This window comes from Triturus cristatus, chromosome 1_2, assembly GCF_964204655.1.
Source record: "Triturus cristatus chromosome 1_2, aTriCri1.1, whole genome shotgun sequence".
Lineage (NCBI taxonomy): Eukaryota > Metazoa > Chordata > Amphibia > Caudata > Salamandridae > Triturus > Triturus cristatus.
Window position 1 is genome coordinate 342,734,514 of NC_140580.1, and position 12,756 is coordinate 342,747,269.

The following is a 12,756-nucleotide window of genomic DNA, read 5'->3' on the forward strand; positions in this document are numbered from 1 at the left end:
CCTCTTCCCATTAACTGATCTGGCCACCTCCTATTAAAATTTGTCATTCCCAACTCTGCCACAGCCTCTTGGGCTAACGCAGGGCAGAGGGTCCCTAATTACAGGAGGTTCCATAAAATATCCATCCCGATGTTAGGAGACGCCCTTGGTCATTCCTCACCGGAGCTGTCTGGCTGCCCGACTCGGACGCCCCCTCAATAGATTCATCGCTCTGAACCAACATTGATGCAGCGGTACTGGTTGTTTCCCGCTCCTCAAAGAGGTCGGCCCCACAAGCTCCATGGTTTAACGATTCCCTCAGATCTAGCAAAAGAAATTGTAGAAAAATGGGATGGAAATGGCGTAAATCCTATCTACCTGAGGACAGGAAGGTGTATAAAGACCCCTCAAAACCTCATTACATTCTCATGAAGGCAGCCAAAAAAAGCTTCTTTCAAACCAAGATAGAAAATTCCCAAAATAAGAGTAAGGAAATCTTTAGCATAGTTAAATCCTTTACCGCCCGAAAGCCGGCACAAAGGAAGGGCCATGCACGGAATAATGGTCTAAGCAGATAGCGCAATTTTTCCACAATAGGATCTCTGTGATCCAACATGCCTTCACTAACATCTCAGAGGAAGAACTGACCTTCTACCTTAGTTCTAATAGCAAATTTCACCTCTTGGATCCTCCATCTCACTAGCTTTCCCTGAGTTTCAGCTTGAAGAGTCACTGACCCTTCTCCAAAGCATTAAGTCTGGCTCTCATACCGACCCATGTCCAGCGAATATCCAGAACCATTTGGCTCCCACCTTAAACCCCAGAGTAAACCAGCTCTTTAATGCTTCCCTCTCCTCAGGTAACATGCCGAAATTATGGAAGAATGCTAAGATTCTTACACTGATAAAAGGCTAACGCCAAACCGGTGGACCCTGCCAACTACAATCCAATCTCTCTTCTTCCGGCTCTCTCCAAAGTATTAGAGAAGCATGTAAACAAGGCCATCCAAAAACACATTGAAGATGGGAAGCTCCTTCATGAGTCCCAATCCGGTTTAGGGCTAATTACAGTACGGAGTCCGCTCGTATGGAAGAGACTGAATTTCTCAAGAGTAAGCTGGACCAGAGAGGCAAGGCTGTTCTGATGCTGGTCGATCTGTCGGCGACCTTCGATACGGCCCCACATGAGAGGCTCCTGGAGAGACTTGCCAACATCGGCCTGGGGGGGACCGTCTTAACATGGATGTCATCCTTCTTGGTAAATAGATCTCAGGACATTTGGCTCCCCCCTTTCTCATTCCCGGTTCCGGCCATGAATGTAGGTGTCCCTCAGGGCTCCATTCTCAGTCCTACCCTTTTTAAAATATATCTATCCCCCCTTGCATTTCTGGTAGAGGAAGAGGGCGCCAAAATTGTTTCCTATGCAGATGACACTCAGCTGATTTTTATGTGTGAGAAAGGAACCAGCTTTGACAGGGCAATGATTAGGTCTTGTCTAAGAAAGGTTTTTAACTGGCTAAGATCAATCAGCTGAGGTACAATCCTGACAAAACTGAAGTTGTTTTCTTTGATAATCCAGAAACGCCTGACTGGAGCTTTTGGTGGCCAAAAGATCTGCCGCCCCTGCCCGCGGAAAAAATGAAAGTCAAAAACTTAGGAATTGTCATAGACAAGACACTCTTCATGAGCTTTCAAATCCAAAATCTAACTGGCGTTTGCTTTGGCATACTCTGGCTGCTAAAAAAAGTCCTGCCACTGTTACCGCTTGAGAGCAGAAAGATCATGGTATAGGCTCTGGTGACATCAAAGCTTGACTGTACCTCGGTGTTCCCAAATCCCTTATCCAGCACCTACAAGTGGTACAAAACGTGGTGGGCAGAGCCATCCTGAGACCTAAACCCAGATCTAGTATGACCCCTATTCTTAAGTCTCTATACTGGCTCAGGATAAAATATTGGATCGATTTTAAAGCGATGACCATCTTCTTTAAAGCTTTTCAGGGCTTAGGAGCCGGCTACCTAAATAATCGCGTTAATCGCTACACAACATCTAGACCCCTAAGATCTTTCAATTCAGCCTGGCCATCGTGCCTAAAATATGCTGTGCCCGCACTGGAGGCAGATCCCTTGGCTTTCTAGGCACAAATTTGTGGAATAGCCTCCCTGAGTCTCTGAGACTAACCACAGACGTATTCACTTTCAGGAAGAACTTAAAAACCTGTCTTTTTAATAACTGATGGGTCTTTTACGCACGTTTTCCTCGCGCTGTCACGTGCCAGGAAACTCTAGTCTGAGTAGCTGCGTGCTTTATTAAATACACTATTTAATTTTATTAGGCCCCTGACAGTGCAAAGGAACACTTGTCCAAATTCTAAGGGCCTTATTTATGAGGCCTTGCTTCACTTTTATGCCGCTGGTGCGTCACTTTTTGTGACGCACTGGAAGCGTAAAAAATGTGCCATATTGCGCCCTATTATCAAAGTGACGCATTTAGGCAGATGCGTCACTTTGTAAACCCATACCTACCCAAACCCATTATACCTGCGCCAGGTGTTGCCAGGTGTTGCCCCGCAAAAAGCCTCGTAGAAGTGGCGCATTGAAATCTATGAGAACTCAGTGCGCCACTTCTAGGAAGCCATTGCTTCAATATCTTACACCTGCCTTACAGCAGGCATAAGACTGATGCTGGCCCTTTCACATGGGGCATGTGAAAGGACACACTGCTGGAATTGCATCGATTTTCAGACACACTCCAGCAATGCATCACTTTTGCACCTACAGATACATCAGAAAAACTGATGTATCTGTAACTCCTTGCGAGATGATGCGTCATACAGTCAATATGACGCATCCATCATGTCGCAAGGAGGGCGCACTAAGAAGTGATGCATCCCTGTTTTCACACAGCGATGCATCACTTCTCATAAATAAGGCCCTAAATGTGTTTACATCTAATATTCAGGGATAGTTATTGTGTTTTCAATATTGTAACACAGCAGCAGCTCACCAATATTACTGTAAATAATCTCTGTGACGCCCTCCCATTTCTTATGTGTTAGGCCTCGTTTTGATCTAAAAGAAACTTTTTTTATGTATATTGCATGAAACATAAACACAACATATCTCAGCAAAATGGTTGTACTAGACTCTCACACATCAGGTACTTAAAAAATAAATTAAAGGAAAACAGTATTTAAAATAATCTGTTTAAGAAATGTTCAAGGTCATTAGGGCAAAACTCTGGTGAATGGAGCTGCCTCTGTCAGGGGGCCCCTTCAAAGGCTGGGGCCCTGGGCCAGAGCCCACTTTGCCCATGCATTAAAACGTCTCTGGATAAAAACTGTTTAAATGAAGCGCACACGAAGTATGTGTCCTGCTGGGCCTGTGCAGATTTTTAAAAGAAAAATAAATAGTCACACATTCTGTTACCTACTACTCCATTAGTCAAACTTTGTGTCACAGCCTGATGTGATAAGCTGCTGCAGGGGTCAGGAAAGGTGAATAGGAATAAACAAACTTATTTTCTCCTGTGCTGCATAGAAAAAGAAATATCCACGCAGCAGACAAGTAGGCAAAGGTTACCCTTGTCAAAGAAAGGATTTGTCGCCTTTCGCCATGTGGAGATGAAGGGGTGAAAAAAATAAACAAAGCCTCGTTAACATGTAAATGGTCTTTTAAAGACCTGTGAAGCACTCGGGTGCGGCTGCGATAACCTCAAAAGCAGTCTGTGTGTGCGCGCCGGGGAAGCTGTCTCAGCCCGGGCTGACACACACACACGCACAGACAGCCCTTTGAGCCCAATGCCATTGTGCGCCTGCCTTCAAGCCCTCACTGCGAGGGCCAAGGCTCCTGTTTGGGTGGGCCAGGCGCATGTTTGGGTGGGCCTGGCCCACCCGGCCCACCCACTAGAACCGGCCTGATGCCGGGGCTAGCTGAATGCAGCCCACTTGACATGGGTCCTCCTAGTGGGTATGCATGGTAGGTACAGAAAGAGATGGGAGTTGAAAAGTGTAAAACAATGTACTGTACTCCGATACAATATTTTTTAGAAAATGTAAAAAGAAAATATCCCAAACAGTATTGTCTGTTAATGATGAATTCGTCTTTTAGGAATATAAACATAAAAAAAGCACGAACCAGAGAATATTTTAGAAAATATTGGGTTGATTATATATTTTAAAAGTTGAACATTCCCGCCCATTTCGAGATGTGAAGAGCATTCAGAGAGCCACAAGTAATCTGACGAGGAGTCGCTTTAGAGATAGATCCGTGCGCTCCTGTACCCTGCTGCTGCACTGAACTCTGTCCTACCATCTGAGAGCCATGGCGAAGAAGCCCCTTCCCGCTGCGCAGAGAGGAGACCTGCCCTCCTAATTATGTTAGCCCTTGCCTTCCAGGTGAGATTAGTGGGCTCCCGTGAAGCCATTGCACTCCCCCCCCCCTCCCCCCCCCCCCAGCCCCAGCCCCAGCCCCAGCCCCTGCAGGGCCGTACCTGCGCTTGTTTGCAGAGCCATGGCACTCTACTGAGAGCCATCGGCACCTACCCGTCACAGAGCCAGCCTGCCGCAGCAGAGGGGGACTTTACAGGATATTGGTTTCCCACACAGAGGCCTAACCTTCTGCAAACACTGCCTTTCTCTGGAGAGCCCTGTATTTCTTCAGAAGCGTCACAGAAGAGCTGCTCTATTAGGGCTGATACTATTCGTGCGTTTACTGGCTGTACTCACGGCAGCTTGTGAACACGGCCAAGAGGAAGGCAGCCTTCATCTTGAGAAAATCGCTGAAAGGCCCGGGTCGACGGCGACAACAGCAAGTTCTCTGGTCACCAGTGAAGAGACAGACCGCCTGCGCTCCAGCCAGCAGAGGCTGTCCGGGTTTAAATACAGTCTGTGGCGGCGTCATCTAAGAACGTTATCAGAGACCCTGAGCAAACAACAGGCACCGAGGAGGAACATACGTGCATCGGGCGGTGAACAGGGTACCTCTGTATGACCAGGAAGCAAAAGACCCGGAAGAGGTCTGCTCGTCCCCTCACGCGACCAGAACAAAGTAAATGTCGGGGCCTGTGTTCTGTTCCAGGATGGCTTTGTTGACACTGATGGGCGACATATAGCGGCCGCCAGTGCCCACGTGCTCAGGTGACAGGTGCCAGGTGGGACACAAGAGCACTTAAAATACATTTGTTAAGTGGAGTTGATACTTCCACATGCATGAAGGCCCGGGCAGGGATTTCCCCAATGCCTATCTTTTTGTTTGCACTGACAGGTGGTACAACACCCACTGCTAATGCGCTTCAAAGACATTCCTATCATGATTTTTTACATTTCAAAGAGGAGTCTGATGGTCAGTTGATCAACTTTCCCTGCCGTACATCCATCTGTGAGTGCAAAAAGAGTGATTGATTAACGTAATGCTGAAAGAATGCCAACATTCACCCCAAGTCACAAAGATCTGGGTTGAATCCATCGTTTTTTTTGCTCACCACGACACCCCTGTTTGGATCCAGCCACATGCAAATCAGTCTCGACCCAGCTCCTCAAGAGAACATTCCAGCTTCAACTGCCAAGCCAGGTCCTCCCTGGTCCGGTTGTACAGATTTTGAGGTATCACCCCTCATAAGCCAGGCTAGCTTGAATCCAGTGGCACAGTGAACACGGGACCCATGTCTGGGCATACCCATTCCACCTAGGGCGACAAAAGCAAAAAGTCATCACTGGAGTCCAGTTAGCCTGGCTGATGAGGGGTGAAACCCCCAAACCGGTCCCAGGATGCTTGTTTCTGATCAAGGGAGGACCTGTCCTGGCAGTTCGGGCTGGACTGTTCCCATGGGGGGGCAGAGTTAAGACTGATTTGCATATGGCTGGGTTTACACTGGAATGGCATGGGGAGCAAAGAAACAGTGGATTTAGGCCTAAATTTCTGTACTGGGGTGAATGTTTGACATTGTTCAACATTATATCCATCAATTGTTCTTTTTGTATTTGTCACTCCAAGTGGGACGGGTATGCCCAGGTGTGGGTCCCGTGCTCTCCTTGCAACTGGATTAAATCTAGCCAGGGTGATATCCCGAAACTGGTCCTAGGATGCTTGTTTCCAGTCCACACGTTCTACCACGGAGCTTCATCCCCAGGTAATACTCAACTTAGTCAGTGCAAATGTTCTCATCTCCACCAAATGTATTTTTCATGGGAGCCAGGTATTATCATTGGACCACATTAGCTGGTTCTGTAACATATAGCCATCTCTCAAAGGGTACCCACAACTTGTTAGACATCCCTGCATCCATTGCTTTCTTCATAGCATACACATCTATAACCGCTCTAAGACAGTCATCCATGGTGGTGGTGGTAATGGGATTGTCTTCTTGTAGCCTCTTCATTCAGATTTCCTTTCTATCCAGCAACATCATGTAAAGGAGCAACCTGATCAAATCCGCATTAACCACATTCCCCTTAAATTTGTTAGATTCATGCTAAAAAGAAGCAAGATGGGACTTACCTGGATGTCAGAATTTTGCACAGTTGGCAGTACCTCATGCCAGTGCTTTAAAATGTAAACGGGGAAAAATAAGTTCAGGTACTCATCAAACTGAGCTAGGGATGTGGCTAGTGAGCTGAGCTGTGGGTGAGGCTAGGGGTGAGACATGATGCAAAGGCACTTCTGCCATCTGTTGAGTATTCATTTTGCACGTGCATTGTCCTTGTTAGTAGTTTCTAATTTCCCATATGTGCAGATTCCATCTGCAGATGTGGTAAAACAAAAATAGTAATTAATAGGCAGTTTGCTGCTACGACCCACTAAAATATGTATGGAGCTCATTGCACATGAAGTGATCCTGACCTATGCTGTTTGGTCTTTGGCCAGTAATGTGTGCTCACCGCTCAGCACTGTGTGATTTAAATTCATCCTTGTTGCATTGCCAGAACACCACTGAGCATCTGCCAGGATCCACATTGAGATACTTTTGATTCATTCTTTATTCCCGAGCTCTCGGCAGATGCACTTAGATGTATAGCGCTGCCTGAATTCTACAGAGCCTCTGTCAAGACCATAGTTGAACCACTTTTGTTTCATTCATTATATATGGACATACTCAGCTGAACCTGGACTAGGCTGCACTGTCAGAGGCAGCAAATCAAAGCCCTACAAGGGTGCTCAGTCTATTGCAACACAGCCACTCCCATTGGAGAGGCGTGATCTTCCTCTATATAGGAGTCTCCCAAGTCCACAGCGTTGACCCCACTGATTATTCAACGGTGGCACATAGGTTGCTCCCCTGTCCTGATGAAGACCTCGTCCGGAGCGACAACTAGCCCTGTTCATCCTTGTGGGGTCGAAACGTCGACACTTTCAATATTCCTTGACCTGCATTGATACATTTATCCACTTGTGAGCAAACAAATTGGACATTTATTGCATCTGCATCCTGTGGAGTTCCTTATTGTATAAAAATGATATGGACAGGTTGTACATGTGAAAAATTGTAAATACAGCAAATACTGTCTTCTCCTTTTCCCATTTTTTATTTTTCGTACTCTATCACAGGCACTCTACCTTTCACTTCCTTTGATTCACTACAGATTCTACTATTTTCATTTTGTATTGAATACATTGACCAATTTATAAAATAATTCATAAAAATGGTGAATTCGAGTCTTGTGTGTTTCAGATTTGTGGGTTCTTTATGTTGAATTTAACGAAGTTTCTGATTAGGACCACCTTGTCTTTTGTAACTGCTGTGATTTAGGTCAGCACTGAGTGATCTCGGACCACCAATCTACTATCCTGTGCCAGTGATGTGTGTTCTTGGTTCAGTCCCGTCTGACCTTGTCTCTGCCATTTCAGATCTTTGTCCAGTGCCTTGTTCCACACAGGACACAGACTACAAAAAGATCAGACGGAGCTCACGAACAGTAGCACTTAGGGGCATATTTACAAGGGATTGGTGAAGCCTGGTGTTAAACTAATATTGCTAATGCCTCGCTCCACCATTCTGAAAACATAGGGATGCGCTTTATTTACAATGGTACGGCACATCCCTGCCTTTTCCCTAGCACTGGTGGTAAACTCAGCTGTCAAGCGCCAACGCATGCCCCCTTGCACCTTAGTGGAAGGGTGCCTGCGTTGAGGGAATTATTGCTCATGTGCAGGAAGGTGTCCCTTCCTGCACATGAACAATCCAGAATGGAAAATTGTAACTTCTATTTGTGCTGCATTGTGCTGCACAGATGGAAGTTGCAAATCATCATTTTTAAAAATGATTGTTTATGTTCAGGATGGGACACCTTCCTGTACTTGAATAATCATTCATGGTGATTTGCTGTTTCTATGCGTGCTGCACATGTGTGCTCTGAAACTGGAAAGAGCATGCTTTACCTGACGTCAGACTGAGGCCTGAGGCCTGAGGCAGGCCCTGAATGCCAGTGTGGTGCCCCCCCTTTGACTGGCCTTTCCCTGCGAACATGTGAAGCCGTACTTATTCAGGTGGGCTTCTGGCTGGTGCCTCAAAGGTGTTGTCTAGGGACTTATTGAACTGCTCACTCAGGGCTAAGTAACCCGGGGTGGACACATGCTCCCTAGAGGAGTGTTGCTGAAGTTGCCAGTCACCCAAGCTGAGTGGTGTCTTGTTGTAATCCCCACAATGGTCAGGGATAAAGTTCCTAAGGATGCTCAGTCCAACAAGATAGTACAGTATACTGTCCTTGGCCACTTACCAGAGGAGCAAGGGGAACAGGTGGGTCATGGGCACCGAGACCCTGCGCAGAACACCTCTTATATTCTGCCAGCCATACAAGGCTTTAGGGTAGAGCTCGAAACAAAAATGGATTCCATAGCCATGGACACCAAGCACCTGCGATTAGACCTGCGCAGAGTGGCAAATAGAGTTACTTCTACCGAGGGAGAGGGCACTACATTCCTGATGCAGATTAAAGAGATTGAGGCAATGGTTGAGGGCCTAAAATGTGGCGCGACGCATGTGAAGGAACGTCTGGAAGATGCAGAAGGGCGCTCCAGATGGAATACCCTGCGCTGTCTTGGGTTTCCCGAGCAGGAGGAGGGCCTGGCCGTGGATGTATTCTTGGAGGGGTGGATAATCACAGAGCTGAAGTCTAAGGGGCTCTCTAACTTTTTCTACATTGAACAGGTGCATCGGGCCTTGTGCACTACCCGGGCGTCCCACCACGTGCCCTAATTGTACAATTTCTTAATCACAGTGACAGGGACTCCATTCCTCAGCAGGTTTGTGCGCATGCTCCCCCCCCCCCCCCCCCCCTTCCCCAATATGGTGACATGGCCATCCAAATATTCCCTGATTATACCAGGAGAGTGTGAAATCATTCTTGGCTGTTAAAAGACAATTACACAAACGCAATGTCAAATACAGTCTGGTTTTCCCTGCACGGCTGTACGTCCAACATGAGGGCAAAGTGTTTTTCCACAAATCCTCCGGGAGGAGGCGGACCGGCTGGAATCCATGGGAATGGGACTAGGGCAGCAATCTTCAAAATGAAAGGTAGCCGAGATATCGAGGATGGTGTACATCAGCTGGAGGATATCTCGCACCTGCCAGTCGACCAAGGTCTGAAGAATCAGCAGAACGAGATCATAGCCTGGTTTGCCCAGACGGAACCCTACGGATAGACATCGAACCTTTGGCTACGTAAAACTCCTTCTCACCACTATGCCTGGTCCATGAGACCCAAAGTGATGGAGCTGGGACAAAATGAGTGAAGAGTAGTGGTCTGAGGGTCACTGTTGCTCCTTGTGGGTTAAATATTGTTATGGGCCGTAATGAACACCAGACTCCTGGGGGTGTATAATTCAGTTAACGTGTGTATGGAGACTAATAATGATACCATTAATGCTATCAGTTTGTCTGTTTTACCGTATATGCAATCAGTTTGTCTGGTTTTGCACTGTCGCTGAGGTGAGCGTACTACTACCCTTGATTGGGTTGGCCTGGGGACTAGGCCGATGTGGATTGCTGAGCTTCTTGTGGGCTTGCAATCTGTGTGGGTCTGGGCTCCCTGGACAAAAGTTACATTGACCACTGGTGAAATCTGTTTTCACTAGCTGAACTCATGGGGGTTGGGAGGGCACTTGGGGCGGGGTCTTCTTCCTCTTGTGTATGGGTTGTGTTGGGAGTGTGGTTAATTACTGTACGATGGGGGTCTTGGGGGGTGTATGGTACTATTGTTTATTTCTATGTTCGCACTGTTGGTTTTTTGGAGGGTAGAGCTTTCATATATTACAGAAATGGTCAGTTAGTTCCTAGGTTATATCGGCTTCCAGAGGAGATAGTCACACCACGCCTTCTTATAAAGCATGTCTGGGGGAGCATGTATAAACTGTTAACTTGGAATGTGCAGGGGCTGAATAGTCCAGAGAAAAGGAATAGAGTACATGCTTACCTACGCAGATACAATATAGCAGTAGCCTTCCTCCAGGAGAGACACTTATGGGGTAACACCACACCTTCTTATAAAGCATGTTTGGGGAGCATGTATAAACTGCTGACTTGGGATGTGCAGGGGCTGAATAGTCCAGAGAAAAGGAATAGAGTACATGCTTACCTACGCAGATACAATATAGCAGTAGCCTTCCTCCAGGAGACACACCTATGTATTAAGAGTCTGCACAGGCACTGAAGAGGGCAGATATATACCATGTCCTATTCTGGCTCCACTAAGGGGGCCCTGATATGGGTAGCTCCACGGGTGCCATTAAAGCGAACCTTGAGTAACCCTTGATGAGGAAGGCAAATATGTTATAATGGAAGGTTCTTTAGATGCCCACAACCTCTATCTAGTCAATATCTATGTGCCTAATACCAATAACGGGGCCTTTTATTTTAAGGTGCTTGCAGCTGCCCAAGTCCCCCAGACTTTGGAATTTATCCTGGCTGGGGACTTTAATTGTGTATTGGACGGTCAGCTCGACAGAGCTCCTCCCCGTTCTGACACTAAACCCCATATAACTTTGGCTCTTTGCCAGACTATGAAAAGTTTAACCCTGGTTGATATCTGATGTGTTTATAACCCACACATACATGCATTCTCATGCCATGCACCAGCGACAGATATGCATAGTCGCATTGATGACTTCCTCGTCCCTAAAGCTGCAGCACATAAGATGCAGGATGTACACTATCTGGCCCACTACATCTTAGATCGTTCACTGCTGTTGGTCGTGTACTCCCTGAAGCAGCATTTACCTAAGATGCCCTTGTGTTTGCTTTTTATTGACTTGTTTGAAAGATCACACTTTCGTGGGCACGCTGGGGGAAACTTGCCCAATTTTTGGAGCATAACTGGAATAGTGCCGGCAGCAGAACGGTGAAGTGGAACACAATGAAGGTAGTGTTGAGAGGAGTTTGTAAGGCCACCACAGTCTTTCTTCGGCGAACCCTGGAAGAGGGCCTAACGTGGTTGGAGGCTGGATTGGAAACACTTGAAAGAGCGCTGACAGCTAATATGGAGACGCTGGGAGACTGAGAAAATTGCACCGCAAGGTATGTGAACTGTGGGAGCAGTTAGAAAAGCACACACGTAATACAGGGTGCCGATGCTGGTATTTGGAGGGTGATAAGGGAGGCTGTTTTTTGGCATGCTTGATCGGGTCAAACCCAGAGCCACAACTCATACTAGCAATTCAGGATCTTAGGGGATGGACTGTGAACACTCAGTTGGCCATCAATAATACCTTTGCATCACATTTGCGTGAGGTCTGTAAGGAGGCCCTGTGTGAGGCAGCAGACAATACACTATCCACTTATCTCCTAGAATTTTCATTGCTGCATTTCTCTCCTGAGGATTGTGAGCAAGTAGATGTTCCTGTTGAGAAACAGGAAATACTGAACGCAGTGAGGTCACTGAAGTCGGTTAAGGCGTCAGGGGGTGATGGACTTCCAGTGGAGTTCTGTAAACTCTTCCCTGACACCCTGTGTGATAAACTACTGCCTGAATATGCTGAGACCTGTGAAAGAGCCACCCTTTCAGATTCTATGTGGGAGGCCCTGATTGTAATGCTGCCAAAACTAGGTAGGGACCCTCTGGACAGAACCTCTTACAGATCACTTTTCATGTTAAATGTGGACCAGAAAAAACATCTGTAAGGATCAGCAGGGATTTATCCCTTGGACGAACATGCTGTGTAACCTGCGCTGACTGCCCCATGTTCTGCGCGCTCCAGAACTAAATGAAGACTCATGGTGATGTCCAAGCTGACTGAGAGATTCGTGAATAAACAACTTACGAGTTTCCTGGAAGCAAATAATATCTTACATCCAAATCAGTCAGGGTTTCGGTCAAACCATTCCACCGAGTCTGCCCTGCTGTTCACAGCAGAGACCCTTCGCATGGCCATGGACCGAGGAAAGGAGGCGGTCTTAATTTTACTTGACCTGTCGGCAGCCTTCGATACGGTTTCACATTACATCTTAGTGGACCGGTTGGCTGCCGCAGGAGTGACTGGGAAGGCTCTGGCTTGGCTGAGAAACTTTCTCAGGGACAGGCGTCAAATAACAGTGCTGGGCCCCTATCAATCTGAAGCTAAGGCTCTCAGTTCCGGAGTTCCCCAGGGATCAAGCTTGAGCCCTATACTTTTTAATTTGTATATGGTTCCCCTGGTAAAACTGATCGCCTCCTTTCAGATCAGTACTATTTCGTATGCTGATGACACTCAGCTCATTTTAGTACTGGATAGGGAGCAGCCTGGTGCCGAGGAAAATCTCAAAGAATGTCTAGCAGCAACATTTAAGTGGATGACTGACAATCACC

General features: G+C 46.9%; 1 protein-coding gene across 1 annotated transcript in view; it reads right to left on the reverse strand.

Moving 5' to 3' along the window:
• The window catches only part of LOC146867292 (phospholipase A2, membrane associated-like), a 63,518-nt gene extending 58,657 nt beyond the window's left edge, over positions 1-4,861 (reverse strand). Inside the window, exon 1 of the mRNA XM_085604052.1 lies at positions 4,705-4,861. Coding sequence (XP_085460178.1) covers positions 4,705-4,744 — 40 coding nt within the window. The 5' untranslated portion in view covers positions 4,745-4,861. The remainder of the gene's footprint in view (positions 1-4,704) is intronic.
• Positions 4,862-12,756: the final 7,895 nt, after the last annotated feature.